The sequence below is a fragment of the Triplophysa rosa genome, linkage group LG1 (assembly GCF_024868665.1).
Source record: "Triplophysa rosa linkage group LG1, Trosa_1v2, whole genome shotgun sequence".
NCBI lineage: Eukaryota > Metazoa > Chordata > Actinopteri > Cypriniformes > Nemacheilidae > Triplophysa > Triplophysa rosa.
The window spans coordinates 13,500,796-13,527,010 of record NC_079890.1 but is presented as its reverse complement, the minus strand read 5'-3'; the positions used below and the strand labels follow the sequence as shown (position 1 = coordinate 13,527,010).

Here is a 26,215-nt window from a genome sequence, read left to right as displayed (position 1 = left end):
ATTAACATAAAGTAAGATACATATATCAAAACTCAAGTGTACGTTAGAACTCAGGTGGTCACAGTGGGTAGTCCTAATGTGAAGCAACAAAACACGACAGAATTATGATTTTATATATTTCTGTAAAAACAGAAGAAAGGTCAGCATTGCCCAGCATAATAGGAGCATTTTACAAATAACGAAATCATAAAAGTGAAGTCTTTTGAGAGGTAATGGTAGAGGAACCGTGACTGAGCTTACGTCAGAGCGGGTGAAATATTGTGCCTGGCACAGGTTGGGCTGAGGCAGTTCGGGTCAAGTGCAGCCTTGAGAGAAGGGAAATTAAGTGGATTTATAGTGGTGGCCACGAGAGCAGACGCTGGCAGCAGAGATGTAAAAGTGTAATTCGCGTAGTGAAGAGAAGGTACGATACGATAAAACAAATCAGATGGTTGCTAAACACATCGAAAAACGAATGAAGCCCAAAGCCATGGTGATTTGGTCAGTACATGTGCTTTTGACATGTTGCGTATACAAGCAATGCGAGATTGAATCTAGCTTGCAACGTATTTCATTTCTCCTTTCCTTCCAATCATGCCTGTTGCATTGCATTTGTCTTTTTGATGTATTTTATGAAATTCTATTAACAAATGAACTGCACGTGTCCTATGGTGTGACAGCTAAATTTGAGAAAAAAACGAACAATAAAGATAAATCTTTTTAAATCAATTCAATTTTATATTATAAATATTAATGATATAAAATAATATATTATTAACAGTACGTTTTCTACATTTTTACAGTCACACCATAAGACACATAGTTTGTCAACTACCCATGTAGATTCTGTATGGGCCTGGTTATTACATTGTAATTACATATTAATAAACACAAACAGAGTTTTCACTGTTGCTGATTTTTGACGTTGGACCAAAAACACTACCTGAAAAAAAAGAAATATAAAAGGGTCTTAAAGTTTAAACCATAGCATGCCTGCCACTGTGGTCCAAAGCCTTCAGATGTGGTTGTGACATTTTTAACTCTGACTTCTCCACATCATTAAAATACCGACAAAATGCACCCACAGGTTATCACCCATTAGAGTTGTCCGGTATAAATCTCATGAATGGAAAATCCATACAGAGTTAACACGGGACCAAAACTGACAATGATGAAAAGAAATAGAAAGAGAGAGACATTGAGGTAGAGAAAGATCTGAAGTGTATTGTTTTTTTGTTTTTACTCAATCCTGGAAATGTAGCTACCCAGGCCATGCGTTAAAGGTTCATTCTGAACCCACAGGCACAGATGAAAAAACATAGAGGATCCTTTTAAAAATACATGCCTGATATAAATCAGAGCAGTCTGGCACTCTGATTACAAATCTACAAATAGTTTGGGGTCAGTCTCCTGATGCACAAACCCCGGGCTAGCTGCTTTACAGGGTTCTGACTTCTGGGGAAAATGAATAAATCAAGTGGAAGCAGAACTCACTTGTCGTTGGTACGCTTGAGACAGAGTTTGGTCAAATGAAATGATCGATGGACCACAATATTTATAAAGGAGGAAAAATGGAGAGCTGCATCAATGCTTTAGCTACTGGAGGGGGATTAGAGGAAGGCAGAGGTTCGGGCCAGATGGTACATGGCTGTAGGCCCTATTCTGTTAACGTCTGTGAAACCGGCTGTGGATTATACTCAGATGTCAACAAAATGTTAGCACAGTTATTAAAAAGTGCATACATCCATCAATTCATTCATCCATCCGTCCTTTTGTCCACTCATCCATAGTTTTTTATTTTACAGTCAATCTATGCTTTTCAATGACTCTGTATTCTATAGATATATGGGAAAATCCATAGCAGTATTCCTTGGTTGCCTTTCCCTCCGGTTCTTCCTGCTACAGTGATTGTTCCCTCGGGTCATGCATCACGTTTGAGTTGGACACGTGGACAGCCATCGAACATGGTGGTGTCCAGTCCCACAATGCCCTTGGGCAGGATAGTTTATTTACTGTGTTCACCGTAAGCAGCCAGATTAGACACTGCCTGTGTTTATTTCCCATTGGCTCCTGGGTAACAGTGCACTCTCCCTGTGGCTTGTTTATCCCTTTGTTTATTTGAGTCACTGTTTGTGGGAAGTCGTTTGTGTGTTGGTGTGTACGTGAGGTTGTTTAATAAGAGCTGGGAAAAGTGTCTGCTGCTTCCTCCCAAGTGAAACTTGGTGATCCCGCTGAGGATGATTTATGTCGTCTGAAATAATAATGTAGACTGTCCCACTAATTTTGGGCATTCCAATGTAGATGATTTCATTCTTTTATTTTCTGCCCCTTAAAGGGATAGTTCACACAACAATAGCAGTTCTGTCATCATTTATTCACCCTTATGTTTTTCCAAACCTGTATGTTAATCTTTCTTTTGTGGAACACAAAATAAGATTTTTTGATAAATGTCTCAGTGGTTTTGTGTCCATACAATGAAAGTCAATGAAGTCCATTTTGTTTGGTTACCAACATTCTTCAAATGATCTTTTGTGTTCTGCAGAAGAAATAAAGTCATAGGTTTAACTCAAGGACGGATAAATGATGAATGAATTTTGGTAAACTATCCCTTTAGTTAACCTAATCTAAAGAGCATTCAAATATTTCAATGATATTGTGAGGCCAAAATGAAAAGATCCCCTCTTTCATGAATTGATCATTCATTATCACATTTACAGTATATTAAAATGTATGATTTATATACAGTATATATGCACGTAATATTTACTAGGGATACACTGATACTGAGACCAGTATACAATACTGTACAATATACTGTAAAACATACAGGTTTGATTTACAGTGATATAATGGCAGTACATATAGATTGTCCTCCCTATTCCTTTAAAACACACTTGTCACATTAGAGATCCTCACACACACATCTTAATTCACTGATTCATCTACTCACACTCTTTCTCTGTCATACACACAACCAAACAACATCCTACCGTACAAACATTACATAGGCCTACTATAGTTCAAAGTTGTCTCACTCTCTCAGCACTATAAGGGCATCTCTGGTTCTTTTCACTTTCATAATTGATGTCATATTCTTGGCAAACTCCTATCACACATTACCAACCCAAGAAATATTTGTGTTAATTTTATCTATTTATGCATTGGAAGCCTTATTCTGATGAGAAAATACTAAATAACCCCGCAGTCCTAATAGCTGCAGAGCTTTCCTAACGCTTGATGCAGTTCTTTCCATTTCATTCATCCATCAACGTGGCAGTAACCTCCATCTGACCTGATGGAGACTTTCTTCATTTCAGCTGGCAGTTTAGTTTGCATTCTGACAGTGTACAAATGCACGTTGCATGCTGTGTGAACTCCCATGCTTCATCACTGAGATCACAATATAATTCAGTGACCTGTGATTTCTGACTCTTTGATTAGATCCCTATGCCACTGTATCCTTCCTGCATCAGAGCCAGAAGACGGTGACGGTTCGGAACACGCTCAACCCCACCTGGGACCAGACCCTAATTTTCTATGAAGTGGAAATATTTGGAGATCCTCACGTGACTGAGCGGAGCCCTCCAAACATTGTGGTGGAACTCCATGATCAGGACACATATGTGAGTTTTTATTGTTGTATTGTTAGTTATTAGAAGTCAGTGTGATTAATGACAAAACAGTATCAAATTGTTGATGACTAGTGGTGTCACAATAAACCGGTATGGTCAATAACCATGGTATTAATGACCATGATTATTATTCATTCATACATATCATAAACTATTCAGCACCTGTTTTTGTATTTTGCCTTAAGTCACAATAGCTGGGTTTCCATCCAAACGAGATGCGAATCTTTTCGAGGGTCGCCAAAACAGAACAAAAACTAATGTGAAATAGGTGCATTTATCTCGAGTTCCTTGAAGGCAATGTGGTGGAGAGGTGGTATTGGTAACCTAGTAACCAACAGTAAATAAAACAAGACCCAGAAACCGGATAGACACCATCAACGGAAACAGCTGATTAGTCACGGTTTAATGGGTTTAATGTTCGCTACTTCATAATGTATTCGGCAAATGCGTTTTATCTCTTGTTTCGGATGCGAAACTTTGAAATGCACATACAACTACAGTTGTATTTTGAGTTTGGTTCATTGACCAAATAAAAGACAAAGCACATAATAAACTAAATTAAACATGAATTTGACTTAATAAAAAACAGTTTTTAGTTACTGCGATCCTATCATTACCATAAATTATTTTGGTCACGGTTACTTTGTAGTGAAAATCTGATAAATCTGAATGTTTGATTCCACAAACCTAGTACATTTTGACAAATCAATGTCTATGTAACGAAAACAATACTTCATAAATTTGAATATAGACAGAGGTTTTATCTGACCTTTGCACTGCAGGGTGCTGATGAATTTATGGGGCGTTGTGTGTGCCAACCGTCAATGATGTCTTCCCCTCGTCTTGCCTGGTATCCCATCCAGAAAGGTGGGAAGGCTGCTGGAGAAATGCTAGCTGCTTTCGAACTTATCCGCAGAGATAAGGTCAGAATTATCTGGATTGTTTTCATTGTTATAATCACTATAATCAACGGTGATGCTGTATTTTACTTAAGTGCTGTTTGTGTCTGGTCATAATTACAGTCAGTGTTCTCAGGTCACTCTTCATTACGATGACCACAGTGATGGTTTTGTGGGATTCTTTGTGTCCTTTGGACACTTTGGATACTGTAGAGACCAGCTGTTGTCTCCAGATCTCTGTTGAAAGAGATGCTTTTGTTATGAATCAAAACCACATGTTTACATGGCACATATCACAGCTTTCACAACACCGTAGAGGAAGCTTAGTGGTTCTTTTACCCCGGCAGTAGTATTTGTATCCAGTGGCTGACAACATATGGTTAAAATTCATAACTGCTCTACATTTTTATAAGATTTTTATGTTTGACTATAAATGTTTCTTTCTTTCTTTCTTTCTTTCTTTCTTTCTTTCTCAGCCTGCAGTTCATCACATCCCTGGTCAAGATGTAAGTACTATTTCTTTATATCTGCCCCTTTTTAAATTTTTTATACAGTATAAATACAGACATTCAACCAGCCACACAACACACACTTACTGTTCTTATTTAAGACTCAGCTATTTCCTCTCTGAATAATGGTACAGAGCTCTCAGAGAATCTGAACCGGTTTCACTAGCGCTGTCTGGTTAGAGACTGGCACTGATCAGCAGCTCTCAGTTCAGGCAAAAGGCCCCGTCTGGGCAATGCAGACCTCCAGGAGTCTGATTGGAGATGCCAGTAGTGCCAGAGGCCCCACCCAGTGCAGACCTGCCCAGCTGGCATCAGTTATAGTGATATAATCACAGGGAAATTGAATTAGAGTGCATGCTTAGAACAGTCAAACCACCCACCCTCACACTCAAAATACCCGCACTGTAACATTTCTTTTATATTACATGCGAAAATCCTTTTTCCGCTTTTTTAGGGGGATATGCCACCTTCACATGTCATGGACGAGGTTAGTGTTGACAGGAGATCTTATTATTCATGATTATTTAAATAATTTTAAAATAGACAATGAAATATTTTTTATGTCATTTTTTATTCTTTTTCATGTCTGTTTACTCTGGGCATCTTCAAGCTTGTGCTTCCAGGGTTCATCTCAGACAGTCAACAGCAATGGGTACAATTCAGCACGCATGCACACACACACACACACGCACACACACACACACGCACGCACGCACGCACGCACGTACGCACGCACGCACGCACGCACGCACGCACACACACACACACACACACACGCACACGCACACACGCACACACACACGCACACACACATGTCTGGTTTACTATCCCCGTGGGGACAGTCCATAGGCGTAATGTTTTTTATACTGTACAAACTGTATATTCTATCCCCTATCCCTAACCCAACCCCTAAACCTAAAGATCATAGAACACTTTTTGCATTTTTAGATTTTTAAAAAATATTGTTCTGTACAATTTATAAGCTTTTTTACACACACACTCACACAAACCTTTATATAGAAATGTTCTGCAGGAACATTCACAAAGCGTGATCCTCACCAATGTCACTACATGTCCCTCATAGCGACAAAACAGCCCTCCAAATGTTAGCTTTACAGCTACTCGGTACATAAGATACTGAGCTGGGATCAATAACCTTTGCTCCAAAATGTCATTCCCAGTGGTTTTCATTAGGTTTTGGTAAGGGGTGTTCACATGTAGATTATTTTTTATCCCTGGTGGGTGGATTCCTCCAGAACTCGATGTACTTCTGTGTACCGTCGTGATTTTTATAGGGGCTGCCAAGGACAAGATCTTGAGGGAGGTTCCTTGGAAATCGAGAGCCCCTTCTGATCCGGCCGTATTCCCAGCTCTCCTATCTGCTGGAATCAGTTTTGGCCACACAAAGATTTCTATTGTTTTGCATTGGCATTTCAAGAAGACACGCAGTGATATAAATGGTGGAAGTAACGCTACAATTAGGCTTCATAATAGCATGTCCTCATTAGATACACACATATAAATGCGCGGGGCGAGCATATTTACATAGTTTTGCCAATGGTCAAAGAAAACACTGGCAGGACATAGGGACTATAGCAAAGAAAAGAGAAAGCAATTTGTTTGGGTCATAGTATGGCAATCTATGATGCTTGCAAACTATAAATCACAGCACTTTTTCATTTTCCTCTGTACTATGGCTTACTTTTCTTTCTTTTTACTGAAAGAAACGGCATGACCTCAGAATGCTCTGTGTGTAACCATTGAATACGTTGGCCTTCTCTAAATGCTTTATTTGTATTAAAAGACGCCACGTCGGGCTGGCTGGCTTCGTGTAAACGCCTTGTATAAGTGCTGGAAAACGTTCTTAATAATAACCAGATTAGAGATGCCCCCTTAAGAATGACTGACGTCTCAATCGTTGCCTTAATTTCATTTAAATTAGACATAACATAGCTAATGCTGCATGACTGATCTCCAAATGTCACCATTGTATTCAACAACAGTGTCCATTTACAAAGCCTTAGCAAAGGGAGGAGGCAATTCTGGTTTGTTTGTTTTATTTTGTTTAGCATAATAGTGAACTGTGATTGACTTATTACATGATGTTCTTTCTGTTGCTGCTGGAAGTGATCAATTCCTGTTTTCACACCCCTTTTGTAATCCGGCTGTGTCATCCATTGATGAGTTGTTTCTCATTGTGCTTGGCTCTTTATTTTCACATATAGCAAGAGGACTCAGATCTGCCCTATCCACCACCGCAGAGAGAACCTAATGTCTACATGGTGCCGCAGGGCATAAAGCCTGTCCTGCAGCGCACTGGTATCGAGGTAAGCCCATAAAACAACCTCAGCACATCTATTTACTATATACATCACATACATTTATGCATTTAACAGACACTTTTATTGTTTTGTAAATATAATCTCACGTATGGCATTAAAGGATTAGTTCACCCAAAAGTGAAAATTCTGTCATCATTTATTCACACTCAGATTGTTCCAAACCTGTCTTTATTTGTTTGGAACATTCTGAAGGTAAGTAAATGATGACAGAATTTTCACTTTTGGGTGAACTACACTGGGTTCCAAATTATTATGCAAATGATATCTTTCTCTGGTTTTCCTAATTTGTCGATGTAAATGACAGTCAGTATAATTTTCAAGTAATCAACAGTTAGGGTACATTTGGAATTTTATTGAACAAACCTCCCACTGACAACAGTATTTATTTAAAAAATGAAAAACTCAAAATGCACTGTTCCAAATTATTATGCACAACAGAGTTTGAAAACATTTCATAGGTTGTAAAAAACTGAAAATGGTCATTTGTTGAATTTGCAGCATTAGGAGGTCATATTTACTGAAATCAAAAGCTATTTCAATCAAAAACATCCTAACAGGGCAAGTTACATGTTAACATAGGACCCCTTCTTTGATATCACCTTCACAATTCTTGCATCCATTGAACTTGTGAGTTTTTGGATAGTTTCTGATTGAATTTCTTTGCAGGATGTCAGAATAGCCTCCCAGAGCTGCTGTTTTGATGCTAACTGCCTCCCACCATCATAGATCTTTCGCTTGAGGATGCTCCAAAGGTTCTCAATAGGGTTGAGGTCAGGGGAGGATGGTGGCCACACCATGAGTTTCTCTCCTTTTATGCCCATAGCAGCCAATGACACAGAGGTATTCTTTGCAGCATGAGATGGTGCATTGTCATGCATGAAGATGATTTTGCTACGGAAGGCATGGTTCTTCTTTTTGTACCATGGAAGAAAGTGCTCAGTCAGAAACTCTACATACCTTGCAGAGTTCATTTTCACACCTTCAGGGACCCTAAAGGGGCCCACCAGCTGTCTCCCCATGATTCCAGCCCAAAACATGACTCCGCCACCTCCTTGCTGACGTCGCAGCCTTGTTGGGACATGGTGGCCATCCACCAACCATCCACTACTCCATCCATCTGGACCATCCAGGGTTGCACGGCACTCATCAGTAAACAAGACTGTTTGAAAATTAGTCTTCATGTATGTGTGGGCCCACTGCAACCGTTTCTGCTTGTGAGCATTGGTTAGGGGTGGCCGAATAGTAGGTTTATGCACAACTGCAAGCATCTGGAGGATCCTACACCTTGAGGTTTTCGGGACTCCCGAGGCACCAGCAGCTTCAAATACCTGTTTGCTGCTTTGCAATGGCATTTTTGCAGCTGCTCTCTTAATCCGATGAATTTGTCTGGAAGAAACCTTCCTCATTCTGCCTTTATCTGCACGAACCCTTCTGTGCTCTGAATCAGCCACAAATCTCTTCACAGTACGATGATCTCGCTTAAGTTTTCGTGAAATATCTAATGTTTTCATACCTTGTCCAAGACATTGCACTATTTGACGCTTTTCGGCAGCAGACAGATCCTTTTTCTTTCCCATATTGCTTGAAACCTGTGGCCTGCTTAATAATGTGGAACGTCCTTCTTAAGTAGTTTTCCTTTAATTGGGCTCACCTGGCAAACTACTTATCACAGGTGTCTGAGATTGATTTCAGTGATCCAAAGAGCACTGAGACACAATACCATCCATAAGTTTAATTGAACAATATAAAATTAAATGTTTACGACACTTAAATCCAATTTGCATAATAATTTGGAACGCAGTGTATAGTAGTTCACCTTCAAAATGAAAATTCTGTCATTATTTACATGCCCTCTTGTCATTTCAAACCTGTGTGACTTTCTTTCTTCTGCAGAACACACAAAAAAAGAAATGTTGAAAAAATGTTGGTAACAGAACAGAATTTGAAGAGTTTGGTTCCAAAACGCGATAAACGCCATTTAAAACCAAAAAGAGTTTCTGCCAAAATCAGTATTGTGTCAGGTCGGTATTGAAAAGTCACTTTTTAATTTTACGCAAAATGCGATATCTGCCGTGTTATTCTGTCATGTTTTCTCCCTTTTTTTTCCCCAAACCGCAATATACGCCAGTCTCACTTCTCTGCAGAATGCGACATATCCGCTCAACCAATCACAGCACACCATTCCACGCATTGTAAACAGTAATGGCGGCGCTCTGAATACGGTCGGCTCCTAGTTTCCCTGATCTACTTTGTACTTTGTGTTCAACAAACAAAAAAATGAATAATTTTGACGGCATTGATGAACCTGTGCTGGTTTCTGCGGTGGGGAAGAAACGTAAACCATCGAAATCTAATAATTTACATGAGGAGATTAAGAAGATGAGGCACTAATTTATAGCATTAAAAAGATGACCTGTTGAATTCATTTTAGGAGCGATGACTGATTGAATGTATTTTTAGTCCAGTGCCTGTATGTAAGATTAGTATTGTATTGAGTTCAGAGGCTGTCATATGTGGATCAACTCCCTTTGTTGTGTATTTTCAACAGTTTCAATATGAAAAATAACTTTTATATTGATTCAATGGATTTATTGCATTTTGAAAAAAAAAATTGTAATGGATTTATTGCACTTTGGGGAAAAATGATCAGTTTTTATAATAAATCTTTTAAAATGAAAATCTGGATTTCATTTTTTATGTTACTAGAACCTAAAGATGCTATGTGAAACTTTGAAACAGAAAATAGGGGTTTTCATCTTGCCACTTTCTTTGTAAAGTAAACACATTTTTACTCAAATTAATCAAAATGGATTCATAGCGTTTTGGAACCAAACTCTTCATTTGTAACAAATTGTAATCAATGCAAGTGAATGGGGGGCTGTTAGCAACATTCTCCAAAATATCTTCTTTTGTATTCTTCGGAAGAAAGAAAGTCATAAAGGTTTGAAATGACAAGAGGGTACAAGAGTAAATGATGACAGAATTTTCATTTTGATGGTGAACTACATATTTATGTTGAATTTATCTGTAATATTAAACTGCACCGGTCAAGATGCCTGGCATGACCCGGATGACCAGTGGCGTTGCTAGGCCCTTTTTAGGGGAGCTATAGCCCCCCTAAAGTTCTATTTTAGCCCCCCTAAAATATTGTGAGTAATAATGTAATCTGTACAAGAATTCGAGATCGCTTTATAGTCCCTTTTAAAACTCTTATTATGAAAACGGCGTTAGGCTGCGTTATTTAGCGCATTCTTCAGTTCACAGCAGCACATTGGAGTGAACGTCATAAGCAGAGTAACGTTACAAGGTGTGTGCATTAACATGACATCTGCATTTTGCCATTCTTTGTTATACATGCAGGTTAATATGATGCGAGAGCGATACTGTCAAGGATTGCGTAGACAGAACCCAAGCGCAGGCAACAAGGGGTTAACACCAAGGGAATATTTATTAAATAACAAAAACGAAACAAAAAACCCACGATGGGGTAAACTTAACAAAACAGGAAAATGAACAGGACAAAGACTGATATACACTAAACAACATTAAACATCACTGGACAAAACTAAACCAAAAACTTACTAAACTTACTAAACTAGATGGAGAACCTAACCAGGAACATGAGCGTGAAAACCAAGAGAGCTCAGGAGACATGGAACGCATAGAACGCAAAGCACGAGCACAGGACAAAGAAACATGAGGGCATTTTAAAGGGAAGACAAACGAGGGATACTGACACAGGGCAGGTGGGAAACATTAGACATGGCAGGGAAGCAATACATGAAACGAGAGGGGCGGGGCCAATGACGAGACACGAGAAAGCACATGAGAAGTAAAAACGTAAACAACTCATGGCTTTGTCACATAGAACCTAAGGGCTCCGTCCCGATCCTGCCACATGACTAGAAATACAGAACCAAGTATGCAGGACCGTGACAGATACAAGACCCTTCCCATCCACTGTAAAAAAGTTTTGTCTGCGTTCACCCCTCGTTAACTAACGTTAGGTGTTTACCTCCAGCAAAATGAAAGCACTTCACACCAATGACGGCATACTTTAGAAAACGATCATGATGAAATTGTAGCGCACAGAAATGTGTCATTCATGATGATGTGCTGTTTGATTTTTCTGCACCTGAGTTACAGAGAGTTGGCGGTAGTTTTGAGAGCCCAGAAAGACGTCGACGGGCAGATAGAGTTACTGTAGTTCAGTCTGGTGCGGCTGTGTGTTATTCATTGTTCTGAGTTCCGAGGAAACAAAAGTGTACCTAGAAGCTCTTTGTCGTTTTTCAGACGCTTCAGTATTTGTATTATTAATTTAAAACATATTGTGGATGTAATAGATGAACACGCAGTCATGTACAGGAGTGACAGTGCTCGTGCTAATCAGAATGAAAACATATCAAGTTATTCCTATTAAATAAGGATTCAGCAGTTGATTGTGGCTGTTGTTGTCACTTTGAATTATAAATGTTGCAGATTGACCGATTAATGTGATATTAATTTTGAATAACAATAACTTATCTTTATGCTTTTCTGCATATTCTTTCTTAATTATTTATTTTAGTAATGTATACAGTATGTGGTGCTTAGAGTGTGGCTATACTGTATATATATATATATATCCTCATTAGAGGCTGTGCCCCCCTAATATTGAAAACCTGGAATCGCCCCTGCGGATGACCATGTGTTATTAGTTTTGAGCAGATATTTTCAGGAATAACACAATACATTGGAATGTTGCGATTAGTCAATCAAAATGATGTATTCCAGAGCACTGTATTATCAATTTATTTAACAGTATGTGCTCACTGGGAATCAAACTCATGATGCCTTTGTGCTAATAACGCAATGCATAGAAACATTTGCAAAAAGTCAACTATTGCACCTGATGATGTTCCATGAACATCAGGACATTGAATGTGACTTAGCATTCTTACTTTATGTATAATATATTGTTAATATTTGAACCTTTAGATTCTGGCGTGGGGTTTGCGTAACTTGAAGAGTTTCCAGTTGGCCAGTGTAACATCTCCCAGTCTTCAGGTGGAATGTGGAGGATGTGTGGTTCAGTCATGTGTCATTCGAAATTCTAAGAAGAACCCTAACTTTGATAACAACATCCTCTTCATCGATGTGGTAAGATCTCTATGTCTTCAAAGTTTTGTTGCCGTGCTTTTGTTAAATAAATCAGCTACTTTTACTTAAGATTAGGCTTTAATATATTCACTTGCATAAATACGACAGCTATTGTATCGAAGGTTGTCTGTAAATACTTATGAACCCTGGCTGAACCCTCTTTGAAGATCTCTCCTTTTAGATTCTTAACATTGAAAATCTGGTTAAGATATCAAATGTTGTGTCACAGTAAACTGCTAAGCAGTTGTGACAGAGTTATATACAATGTGGTCATGCTGTCCTTCACATAGTGGGTGTTTCTACACTGATGACTGGCACAGTAACTGTCTTCCCCAGCAATGTCAATGTCTAATTCTAAAAAGATAGTCTGGATTTCATTCAAAGCTCTTCTCAGACTGGGAGGCATTGCGTGGAAGGAATGCTGCCTGACTGGGAAAGTTATTTGCACTGTCAGTCTTGGTCATCCCTGTGCCATACCATGTCATGTTTGCCTCAGATTGGGGTGTTAAGTCCTTTCATAGTGAGGAAGTTTCCCTGGAATAACAGTTGAAATGTAGACATAAACATCATTATAATTCAGTTATGAAAACTGACAAGAGCATTGTATCTGTGTTTATATCTTCTCTGGATTTAGCGACTGCCTAAGGAGGAGCTTTACATGCCGCCACTGGTGATCAAGGTTATAGACAACCGGCAATTTGGCAGGAGGCCAGTGGTGGGACAGTGCACGATCCGCTCGCTGAATGAGTTCCGCTGCAAGCCGGAGAGCCTGGAGAGAGACCCTACAGAAGAAGAGTTTGGTAAGACATCCTGGCCTGCATGATGATGGCAAGAATTAGCACTAGAATTAAGAGAATCAAAGTATGAATACACCTTGAACAAAACTGTTCTCAGTATAATAATAAAAATATACTGGCTTGGTAAAAGAGAGAGAATATTGAGGAAAGGTGTCTATATAGGTATCTATCTTTTAAATGCCTTTTAATAATGTAAATTACTATTCCGTGGCAGAAGAGGCAATTGCTCCTACTCCTAGAGATGAAGTTCTCATTGATATTGATGACAAGGAGCCTCTCATTCCTGGTCAGGTGAGCTCAGTGTCTTTATTTTCATGCAACATCAGACCTCACTCATAGCCTATCTGCATTGTATCCAGATCTCGTTGATATGCTACGAGTGGCTTTTATGGTCATTTATACATAAAAATGGTTTGTTATGAGGGCTTGTCCTTTTGGCTGCAAGCTGGTGGCTCTTGGGTCACATAGCTTGGGTTTCTCCAGTTTTCCTTTAGTGCCTTGTTAGAGCATGAGTTATGCTGTCATGGCAGGGGTAAGCACTTCTGAGCATACACACCACTTTACAAGGTCTTCTACGGGTAGTTTTCTCCACGTCTTTATTGGTGGAATTTAAGTACAATTCTAGCCGAAACTTGGCAATCATATCCCATCCACTAGAAAGTCTAGGTTACGATAATGCCCCATTTTGAGTGTCTGCACTTAGAATTGCCTTTGTATATAGTGACAAGAGACTTTCTTGAAGCGAGAAACAAATCATAATGAGTATGACAGTATTGACTTTAATTCATTGTGCTATTAGCAGAAATGCTAAAAAAATGTTCTTTATTTAAGTGTACTGTACTGTTTCAAATGTACTGTCGGGCTCAGTTAGTAAAGACTAATAGAAACCTTTTCCAAGTTTTGTTGTTTTCAACATTTTTAGGAAACAATCCATTTATTGGCATACTTAAAGACCTTGCAGCTTTGTATTGACTGAAACAGGAAATTAGGGCAGGACATAATGAGTGGCTCCTGCCCTTTTAAAGTAGCCAAAAGCAGGGGCGGGTGCAAGATTTTCTGGATTCTAAAGAGCTTTCGATTGGTCAGAAAAATGTTATTAGCTGAACAAGTTATTGTTATTGCTACAAGCTGAAGTGCAGAATGATGTCATAAAAATCATTGATCCAATTTGGTTGTTCTCTAAATGTGAAATGTGTCCGTGTTTTAGAGCGTGCAAGTATATATACTGTATGTCCTTAATGCTAACAAATTTATAATAAAAATATTGTTTTCATTTCATTGCATCATTAATTGTTCTGAAGTATGCTATGATTTAGCTATAAAAAATAATTGTCAAAGCTGTTAGACAACCATTAATTCCCTTTAATGCTGGGTTTGATTTTAGGCTGTCCCAGAACAAAAGTGACCATCACGAAAGGTGAAACAATCATGGTGATTTCTGTAGTCATGGCTCCTAAATGCTGGTCCTACGTCATACTGGCAGTGTCAGTGTAGCAAGCTTTAAGCACATTCAGACACTCTGTAGCAGTAGTGTCGCATCTCATCGCAAATTTAAGATGTCCAGATTTAAAAAGATCAAATTTGAAAAAACGAGCATCAAACTCATGTACTCTGTTTCATTAAGTTCACCTTCATTGAGTTGCTTTGGAGTGCACAATATGTATCTTACACTACTTAGAAATTTCTGTTCAGGCCAGGTGACCCTAATGCCTCGTTTCCACTGAGTGGTACGGTTCAGTACGTTTCGCTACGGAACACAATTTTTTCCGTTTCCACTGTGAATGGTACCAAAATAGCGAACCATACCGTACCACTTTTTTGGGACCCTTTCGTAAGGGTACCTAGCACAGTAGTACCAATAGTACCGGAACCTAATGGGTGGAGCTAGTCTCACTGCAGACCGCTGATTGGTTTACAGAGAATCGTCACTTGCGCGTGCTACACAGGGAACGACAACACAGGAAGTGCCATTTTTGAAAACACAGTCGAGACAAGAATACAATGTCTGTGCGCAGAAATAAACCATGGTTGACCTGGGAGGACAAACAAGACAAAAAGGAAATACGTCACATTGTGTACTTCCGCGTTCAAAATTAAGGTGGATAAAATGCAAGATTTTTCAGATTTTGTGCCATGTGATGTTGCTATGGTACCATGTCAGTCAATTTATTGCATAATCGGGGTGGGGATGTGATGAAATCATGAACTACCAGTGATGGAATACTGTTTGGCACTTGGTATCTGTGATGAAGGCTCGCACCATCTTGAGACAATGACACGCTTCACTCTCCAAGAAAGAGCCCAGATTTAATGACGCCTCCTCGCTGTCATCAATTCCCTCTCATAACTACGGCCTAAAAATACTCCCACCAAATAAATAAAAACAATGTTTAAAGAAATAATCAAGAGGGATTACGAAAATTTTAAAATTGTTTCCATGTCTCAGCCTTAACCTTTCAGCCTTTATTTGTTCAGTTGCTGGAAGAAAAACGAGACAAGAATATCGAATTCAGGACTGCATGGTTCCCTTGGCAATGTATGGTAGTCACAAAGCTGGTTTATTTAGGTTTCGACCTTCCAGCCTGGCTGCCAGTGCTTCCCTGTGGATGTGAGATGTTCTGTCGTTTGCAGAGTGGAAAGAGGAATACTTCACGCTTGCCCTATTGAGCTCTTTTTTATATGCCTACACCCGGCTCTAGTGAATTAATGGCGCTATTCTGCACTTGCCACCTTTTCCGTTGATCTAATCTGAGAACAAGATTCAATTTGTTCTTACTCCACAGTATGTGATAAAAGTCTTTTGGTGAATCTGAAGTGTCACGTAACACAAGTGGGTTCCACAGCTCCAACAAAAATATAAAATGTGCAAAGACCCCAAAGTCCCTTGCCAAAGCTTCAGTCCAAATCATCAAGATAAATGGTCTTGACTGAACACACCACCGGTGGTTTGACTGAAATTTGAATTCTCAGCATGTATCAACATATCAGATTTGAGAAAATGTACTGCTACAGTACATACACCCTAATATGCCTCAAATATGGCAAATACCCTCTCTTTTTTAATCCTCCTGTCAAACGGTTACAATATTAATTCCGCTTGCAAGTCATGTTTTTGCGTTTTTGCCATCTCATCTATGTACATTTGCAGATTTGATATACAGTAGTAAAATGTGTAGCAGTATTCTGGACTGGATCATGAATAAAGATTCAGGGGTTTTTCTCGCTAGAGGTAACAGAAGCACCCAAAGCAGTCCCACATTGACTCCTGACATTCCAGTGGGAGCCTTAGGCTGATGTGAGCCACTCAGGAAACCAGGACAAGCAAGGAAAGCCAAAGAGGAAAATACGATTCCTCTTCACGTTGCTACTGTTTGGAACCTGGTCACAGTAAAAAAATCAAGATGGACCTTTTGATAGTTTAGACTGGAAGACAAACACCTGCTCTCTGGTCCATCTTCATGTTTAAAACATCGCAAATTATTGCAGTAACAGTATGTTGAGAACAATATGTCTCAGACAGTCTCAATCAATCTCAAACGTACATCTAAGAGTCAAGCGGGCATAAAACACTCAGCATTATAACAGAATTATATCCTCACCTCTAATGCCTTGTGTTTTGTGGTGTACAGAGCAGTATGGAAAAGCTGCTCTAAACTCCCCTGTGCATTAAATGAAACTCGAGCCCCATCAGCTCCTCGAAGACTCCACTCTGGCTTGGCCCAGAACCCACTACTATTGCCATGTGCTCCCAAACAAATGCTGGTTAGAAGGATCAGGTTTGTCACTTGGAGGAGGTTTTTGATGAGGCCAAGCACAACATCACAAGGGAAAGCAACACCCATTTGGTGGCTTTGTGGATTTTCTACGGTTCTGGGGGTTAAATGATATTCCCTGGAAGCAGGACGCTAAAAGCAAGTACCCATGTTGAGGACCTTTGAAGAGGTTTTTGAGGTCGAACTACTGAAAAGGTTGGATTTTGATCCTGCGTCTTGGTGGCTTAGCCCAAAGGCCTTCAGACAGGGAAAGAATCAGGGTTATAATGTTCAGAGAGGCGAACGGCCCCACTAATGTGTGCGCTTCAGAATGTTGGAGGACAACAGCAAACAGCGGGGCCTGGTCCTAATTAGCTGTTCTGCCGAGTGCCTGCGTGGAGTCCTCTCTCTTGTTGTATTTATTATGCCCTGGCACAATACAGCAGAAGGCGCTGCAAGGGTACAGTCCTCCCTCTGATGTGGTAAGTCCTCGTCTTGGGCAACTGCGTCTCCCCCCATTTCTGGCTGCTCACCACCGGCGCCACAATAACTGCCACCCCCCTCTACCACCACACCACCCCTGCTAGGGGTCGACTCTGGGGGAATTAGAGCACTCGATGACAGGCCTTCGAGAACAGGTCCCTGTTTATGAACAGCCGGGTTGATGGCTTGTTAAAGGGAGAGTCCAATTTTACAAGCATTCTCTAGTTAGACTACTTGGATATTTTGTTATTAACGTGATATATCAGCGCAGAGAGAGAGAGAGAGTAGAAATGGTAATTATTCAAGTCTCGCACTTATTTGAGTAGTTAGCCCTTTTATTTCCAGATGGCCTCGTGTTTAGCACTACACCCAGCATTCTTGATTGTATTTAGATTGCGGTGTAAAAACGTAAGCTTGATTTCACATAATTTCACCAGGATGTGGTTGCTGCATGGGAAGATACAGCTCTGGCAGAGTGACACTGCTATTTGTAACAGCAGCCTACCATGGCGTTGTAATCATCCACACCATGTGCGTCAGAACAGAGCGGAATCATGACAGTGTTCCAGTAAAAGTAATAAGGTCTATGAGACAGATACTATCTACCACAGACTCATCTGAGTGTACAGCTCTGTCTAAGACGCAACGTTTAGACAAAGTTTTTTGTCAGTGTCTATCTACATTTTTTGGGATATACATTGAAATACAGTATTATGTTGCTTTTTCTGTTGATTTTAAATTTATTTAATATTTGATCATTTTTTTGTAATCAACTTTGATTTAAATTCTAATACCAAAGTGTTTTTTACTAAATAATAGCACAGCAATTAAGTTAAGTTTTGCCTGATGTACTGTTCTGTTGACATGTATTTAGGAAATTTGCACTTATATTGAATGTTTGACTTGATTTAAGTTGGTAAATTAAGTTGGAAACACTTTATTTCAATAGGCCACTCTGAATATTTTACAAATTATAAGTAACTCTGCAACTTTTTGTCAACTACCAGTCAGCAGTGTATGTCTTTTTAATATCTGCTAACACTTTACTATGATAATCCCTTAAAAGACATTCTACTGACTATAAGTAACTTTATAACTAGATGTCAACTTATTCTCCTAATATCTGACCCTATACACAATCCTATGGTGTGTGCACACCAAAAGCGAAACATTGCATTCCTTATTCTAGATCAGTGGTCACCAACCCTGCTCCTGGAGATCGACCGTCCTGCAGACTGCAGCTCCAACCCTGCTTCAGCACACCTGTCTGTCATTATCAAGCAAACCTGAACACCTTGATTAGATATTTCAGGTGTGTTTGATTGGAGTTAGAGCTGAAATCTTCAGGACGGTCGATCTCCAGGAGCAGGGTTGGTGACCACTGATCTAGATTATACGCGGAATTTGTGACCCTGGACAACAAAACCAGTCATATAGAAACAGGTTTGTTTTAACGCTCTTTTGACTTACTGCTGTAAAGATGGTTTGGAAAGTGGATGAACCCGAAAGCTGAAATTCTAAGCTTTACATATATACCAAACTTGAGTGCGTAGTTCCCAAAGAGCGGGCAGCAGCGAGTGAAGTTTGTAGGCATGTTTCTGGCCATTTTTGTTGCATCCAAGTTTTGGTATATTTACGGTAGGAAATTTACCAAATATCTTCATGGAACATTATCTTTACTTAATATCCTAATGATTTGTGTCATAAAAAAACCCATACAATGTTTTGTTGGCTATTGCCACAAATATTCCCATGCTATTATATATTTCCCCGGATGAAATTTCACTCTCGTGAATAAAATTATCGTGCAACTGGGAGTGTCTTTGCACATCCGGATATGTCAAACCGCACGTTTTCACTAAGGTCTTTGTGCGAATATCCTGCTCGAGTTGACATTTTTCAACTTCTGTGGAAGACACGATTGAGGCGAATATCACATGTTTGTGGCAATCGCGTCACCCAATTCGCTTTGCCTGGCTCAAATTCGTGTCTGTTCGCATCTTTACATTGTCTTTTGTGTGTAATCTACTCAGGCAAAGAATTAAATTCGCTTTTTGTGTTCATACACCATAACACTTACCATAACCTTACAGTCTACTAATAAACCAGTGAGATTCAGTTGATGTAGATGCAAAATATTTAAAGTTAGTTGACATGTAGTTGCAAAGCTATTTATAGTCAGTATAATGTCGAAAGTGGACTATTAAGTGTAACTTTTTATTTTCTAAAGGATCTAACGATTTACAGTGAACTGGTTGAAAATCGATCGATTATAATATGTGACGATTGACGTCGGTTGAGATGTTAAATGAATCGCAATACATGTTTACTGCTGTGTTTACTGCAGACTTGGTAAAGGTGGATATGCTGATATTTCTTAAAAAATGTGTAAAAAAAGTTATGAAAAGCACAGACAAAGTCTTAGTTTGTTTATACAGTATTAAAAATACTTTTGTATTATTATTATTTTTTATTTGATTTGGAATTTGTTTTAAAATTGCAATTTAGTTTGGTTATTGATTTGTATTCATTTGTACTAAGAAATGTGCTGCATTTGAGAAAAGGGCAGTTGTTCAGTTCTAATTTGTCTCAACTCAGAAAGAACGTATCGTGAGATCAGTATCGTGAATCACATTGCATTGCATCGCATCATAAGCTGAGTGAATCGTTACATCCCTAATAAAGACACACAAAAAACACTGTTGTTGTTTAATGAAAAACTTAGCTTGTTGCTTAGAGGGTGCTCTTTAATTATTTTTCCATTGCTTAATCCTCAAGATTAATTCTCAGTAGTGTTGTTGGCGTGGTACTTTTGTGACAACCACTTCCCAAGAGAACACTGTTTTGATTTAGCATCAGGAAGATCAACCCTGAAAAATCCCAAAAGTGTGAGTGTGTTGTGTCTGCAGCTAATGAGATTTAGCGCTTGTGTTGCAGTATGAACTCGTCTTACTGTTCTACCTTCTCTTCATCTGCTCGAGCGATTATTGAAGAAAACCTCACTTTTGAACACCATCCAGTAAAAACAGCAATCTTGGTGTCATTCTTCATCAGGGAATCACATTTCATGGTCTTGACCTTGGTAATGATTTATCTATCAGCTAGAAACATAGTCTTTTCTGAGTTTGCAAACCACAGGTTTGAATCGGAGCGTTTTTGTAAGGGTGCCATCTGTACCTCATTGACGCTCTCTGTTTTATCTTAGTCTGGGAGTTCCAGACCTGGCGACTCAATCCACTGTCTGCTCCATAAAACATGCTGTCTTCTGACTTCATCCATAGATCCAGCTGATGTAATGTGTTGCTCTGTTGTCATGTCATTCTTCATTATGCTGTATAAAAACTCTCATCACCATTGCGGTCAGGGTCAAACTGGTAGAGTTCTGTTTAACATATGTACCGTAGTGTAGTTCAGCTATTATGATTAGATTTGCCTCGATAAGTACGATTGTTCATCCCAATTACAACCTCAAGCACAATTTGCTCTTCAAAAAACTGTTCAACATTTTGGGATATTGACAGATTGAAATGGAACGTTTTGGCAGTTTGAATGTTTTAGACAATAACATCAATATAATGGCAAAAAATGTTGTGCACATGTTGTTGTGTGTTTTTGCTTTATCTGTACATCGAATCCAGAAAACCACAGTTCATAACTCATGATATAACCCTTCATATTATAATGTCTGAGCGGATGTAGTGTATTTACTAACGTTAACAACCTAACCATAATGCTTCTGGTTTATAACAGGCAGACGGCACCAGCTCTGCCATTATTAACGTCTCGTCCTCACAGTCCAGTCTCCATGTACGTATGTATGAGCTCACTTTACTCATCTCTTCCCATCTCTCCGCAACCTTCCTTTCATCATGACTAGACCTCATAAGGGAGATCGCTGCAAGTTGTCACACTTTTATCTCCAGTTTGGAGATATAAGTTTTATCTCAATGTTTCTTGTTTTAATGATGATTTTGTAGCCAAGAATTCAAGTAAAGTGTTTGGCTATTTAACAGCCGCTGGACATTTTCCAACATCTGAACAATCTGAACAAAGAACTTCTGGGGTTGCCACTATGGAACCTGTCATTTTCAACAACAGTATAACATTTTTGAAACATAAAACAATTGATGAAATTGTGAACATAATACATGAACGTACTGAGATTAATACATTTTAAAAGTTGTAGCATTTACCCCAACAAGTAAGATTTTAGGGAAAAAAAACAGCTTAACCTTTTGTTTAAAATCTAACTTTGAATGTGTGCTAGTGTTGTTTTATTGTGTTCACTTGTTTACCCAACAAATTACAATATTGCTCAGTTTTATAGAATTCACAAAACTTAATGTAAGAGAGCATTGATGTTTGAAATTACCATAGCTAGAAAATATTCTGCATACTTGAGGACTTTTTGATTCAACATTTATAATGTATAGCCCCTGTGACTCATGTAACAACTCTCCGCGGTCTCCCCTATATTTTTGATTGTGTCTATTTGTCTGTGACCCATGGCATGTCACCTTTATAGCCTAAAGGGTTGTGAGAAAGTCACCAGGCCCTTTACACATTCAGTATACTGTAGCTTGTGTTTGGTGCTGCATGCCTATGGTATGACGATGCATGGACAATTGACATCGCCCAGACCAAAGTCTGACACGTGCATAAAGTTTCAGATTTTGTAATTGTACTTCAGTGTTGTTTTGTTAGTGTGTAATTCTTATTTTGTAAAACTACACTGGAAAAATAGCTGTCAGAAATTGAGAAATCAGATTAAACTAATATAGTACTCAGATTATACTATATATTATTTAGTAAGGTTTTTGCTTGACTGAAAAAATCCAGTCAAAATACACATTTATTTCAAACACATTAAATAAAACATTTATCAATCTTGATATCTTATACTGTTTTGCTTTTTTGGTAGAGTAGCTTGTTTTAATAATGTTTACAGTATACATACACTGTGTTTTAAAGACTAAAACACTAAAAAATGTAACTCATATGAAAAAAAGATAAAGTTAATGTTTTACTTTTTAAATAATTACTTCAATTATTTTGTTGGGGTGCTTGGACACTATTGCATTTGCAGTTCATACGATGTGCAATAGGGTAATGTAAAATATAATTGACTGACCACACCAGTGTAATTCGGTAAAAAATATGGTGCTCTGAAAAATAAATGTTGACAGTTTTTATCTCAAGGATTTTGTACAAGTGATTGACAACAGATCGATTTTGGGTGAGATAAGTTTTTATTATTACATTATTTTTCTCTGAGGCACTTGCACATTGAAACTCCACACACTCCAGATTCCCTCACTGGTTATAAAACAGACACTCGCTCTTTATTCACATCGGCACCAAACAATGATAGCAGACCTTCACCATTCCACTTAAATAAAACAAGCTTTATATCTAAAGCACAGCAAGTTGCACTCTTATTTGTCTGAGTCTGTAAAGTCCTCTATGTTACACTTCAGATTGGTTGCAGATCATGATTCCTCCATGCCGATGGAACCTAGAGATGGATCCTGTTTTATGTTAAGATCAAGACAGTTTAATGGATTCAAACAATCTTTTCCTTTCTGCACTTTTTTAGTTCGAGGAAAATAGAAATAATTTAGAATAATTTTCAAGCGTATAGGAGAGAGATTTTGTGCATCTACTCTTGGATGACATGCAGGTCTTAGCATGGTCCGGTTCGGTCCTAATCACATGATCTCTATAGCTTCAGGGCTTCGCTTGTAGTCCTTCTGACTGCATTAGATCGGTCTAAGACCAAGCAGAATCCTTTGATACAAATTCTTGTTTATATCACACTCTAAATGTAGTACTCTCTGCCTCTGCCTGCCAAGACTTAGAGGTTACTTTTTTGCAAACAAAGATATTTATTTTATTAGAAAACATTCAAACCAGATGATCAAAAACCCAAATTTTCTCTCTCACCAGAGCCAAAGTAAATAGGGCTGTTAAAAGATTCCCAGTGCATTTCCCTTCATAGCCAAATGTCAAGAACAGAAAAATGAAAGAGTGAAAAGAAGAGAAAAAGAGCGAGAGAAGAAAATGTGTATTCAATCAGTTTTCCACTAATGAAATTTTAAAGATGCAGACTTTCTGTGAGCCAGGGTGAAGACTCTTGGTTCTGTCTCGAATAAGAGGAATGATGGATGTTAAGATGCTTGTTACTACTGTAAAAAATTTCTGTAGAAATTACAGTATTACTGGCAGTAGCTTGCCAGTAATTTACTGTAGATTTAAATGTATGTAATTTTTTGGCAACAGTTTGTTCAAAGATGAACATTAAAAATGAACATTAAAAAGGTTAAAAAACCTCATGCAAAGCATTTCTGGGAACCAAAAAACAAAACAAAAAGGTTGATGGGGATTTCTGGTTCCCATAATGCTTTGCATGAGGCTGTTATTTACATAGATTTTTTTTACACATTTACATAAGTTTTTTTTCTGTAAGGACAAAGACTTAATGTTGATTTTATAATGTTAATTTATCTTTGAACAAACTGTTGCCAATATATTAGATAAATATAAATCTACATTAAGTTACTGGCAACTAGCTTCATAACTACAGCAAAATTCTTTCCAGTGCATGGTCTTCTAACTGGTTCTTTAGATTTTTTTGTGATTCTTTATTTATTGAACATATTAAATGTAAAACTAGTTACAGCAAAGCCCAAGATCTGCCCATACATATATATATAAATGTAACAAAGATTATAAAATAAAAAAGAATAAAACTATAACCAAAGCTATAAAGATGAGTATCTCATGATTTCAAGAGGAATTCAATGAGGTCCAACCAAAACCGAATTGTCTTTCCCGTGATGCCATGTATTTTGGATGTAGTACACTCCAGAAGAGCGATGGCCAACTTCTTTTCGATTTGAAATAATTACAGTATTAAATTATTTGGTTAAAATTTCTAGATCAGTTTGATCTGTACACGATTCCCATATACTGTACGTACTGTATTCATGTCTGTGAGGTGTGTTAAGAGATCTCATTTATCTCTTGATTCTATTCTGTCCTTGATTCTTTATAGGAGCATTGATAGACAAAGGCCTGTACTATGATGACGCAGCTTTCTCACAATGTTAAACAGCTGTGACATCTTCCTCGCCAAACCTTCAAACGCTCCCGAGGGCAAATAGCGTTTTAACAGTTTTGCCAGTTTTTTACTTTTAGTAGTTGGACATCCAAATCAAGTAGTTTTGAAAGACGAAAAAGGAAACATCCAAACTGCGGTTGCTCATAAAATGGAATATTGGTTGGTGGCTTCATTTTCTTCAGACCATGAAAAATGCTAAAGGTTACTTAAAAGAATGCCTTCTCTCTGGAAATGTGTAGACAGTGACGGAGTACAGCACACTTCACCTAAATCCTGTTTTTAATTAACAAGGGCTGTCCTCAAAAGAAGAAGATTGACGTGATTCACGTGTACACATTTAAAAGATGTAAACACTTCTTCATTCAAAAGCTACTGAAAAGGTCAGCGTCGCTGGTTGACATGATTTGTGTGCTGGCGTACCATTTAGGTTTTCTAACTAGTTTAACCAGCGGGCTTCCAGCTGGACCATTACTAAACCAGTATAGACCAGACAAGCCCAGTCTAAAATGTCATGCTAATGCTGTTCTTTTTAGTTGGGATGTACTATTTATATAATGTATCAATACTGTACGTATATGCCAAAAACCCTTTACTGCACTCCATCACAGTATTCATGAGAAATAGAGGACTGAATTTTAAAGTCACGGAAGAAATTGAACCTGCGAGAACCAACAGGTTTTTCTCCAACCCGGTGTCACAAATTCTTGAGGCCATTTTTTGATATTGTTTATATTTCGGAATGACCCGTCAATCAGACTGCATGGAATGTCTGTACTGAATATTCAAAACACACTTTATGTTAAAAGTCTACTCGCTCAGTAATTACCAACTTTATTTGTTTATGTTTCATCACTGGTGCATGTGAGCCCTTTTTTTCTCAAACAAACCCAAAACCAACACTACATGCCCCATAGTAACCTTTACCTCAGGAATGGAGAATAGCTTTGTACCCATTTTACCAAATGAAGGAGCAGTGAAGTTCCCACTGCCTCTTCGACCACCCTGTTCCAGTATTAAGCCATCCAGAGTCATAGCAACCATTACAACATTAACCCCCACCCACACACACTTTAAGAATTTTAGAAGTCCCAGCAACCCCAGACAACTTCTCGTTTTGCTTGGCTCCGTAAATGACAAATTTGAGATCAAGCGAGAAACCCCTGCCAAATGTTTGCATCGCCAGTGTACTGAATACACACGCAAGCTGCAGAGGTAAATCTATTATGGCGAGTGCTCACTTCCTTTCACTGACCGACTAATACATCGCTTCATTAATATTCATGAGTATTATCAGCTCTCTACCCAAATCATGAAACTGCCAATTGGCTTCGCCACTGGTACCCCCCGTGGTCTACATAGGAGGGAGGCATGAACTGGATCGTACCTGACCTTTTGCAATGCTGGAAATCGTATTACTCCCCTAACATTATCTTTTTCATCTGTATAACATCAGGTTCGACTGTGTGTCAAGCCGCACACACATCCAAAAATATATACACAGGTCTAGTTTTCTCTGGTGTGGTACTTACTGTAATAATACCCCTAAGCCTTAAAACGTTTTGG

At 38.6% G+C, this 26,215-nt stretch overlaps 1 protein-coding gene across 9 annotated transcripts in view; it reads left to right on the top strand.

Annotated features, from left to right (window-relative positions):
• The window catches only part of dysf (dysferlin, limb girdle muscular dystrophy 2B (autosomal recessive)), a 98,739-nt gene that overhangs the window by 47,431 nt on the left and 25,093 nt on the right, over positions 1–26,215 (top strand). For 5 of the 9 annotated variants that reach the window (XM_057349980.1, XM_057349835.1, XM_057349909.1 and 2 more), the window contains 9 exons: positions 3,421–3,602; positions 4,394–4,534; positions 4,987–5,016; positions 5,474–5,506; positions 5,630–5,671; positions 7,245–7,346; positions 12,339–12,500; positions 13,135–13,300; positions 13,512–13,588. In XM_057349980.1, the coding sequence (XP_057205963.1) occupies positions 3,421–3,602; positions 4,394–4,534; positions 4,987–5,016; positions 5,474–5,506; positions 5,630–5,671; positions 7,245–7,346; positions 12,339–12,500; positions 13,135–13,300; positions 13,512–13,588 (935 nt within the window). Of the gene's footprint in view, positions 1–3,420; positions 3,603–4,393; positions 4,535–4,986; positions 5,017–5,473; positions 5,507–5,629; positions 5,672–7,244; positions 7,347–12,338; positions 12,501–13,134; positions 13,301–13,511; positions 13,589–21,282; positions 21,340–26,215 lie in introns of all 9 variants that reach the window. The other 4 variants (XM_057349450.1, XM_057349601.1, XM_057349525.1 and 1 more) reach the window with 1 other exon arrangement.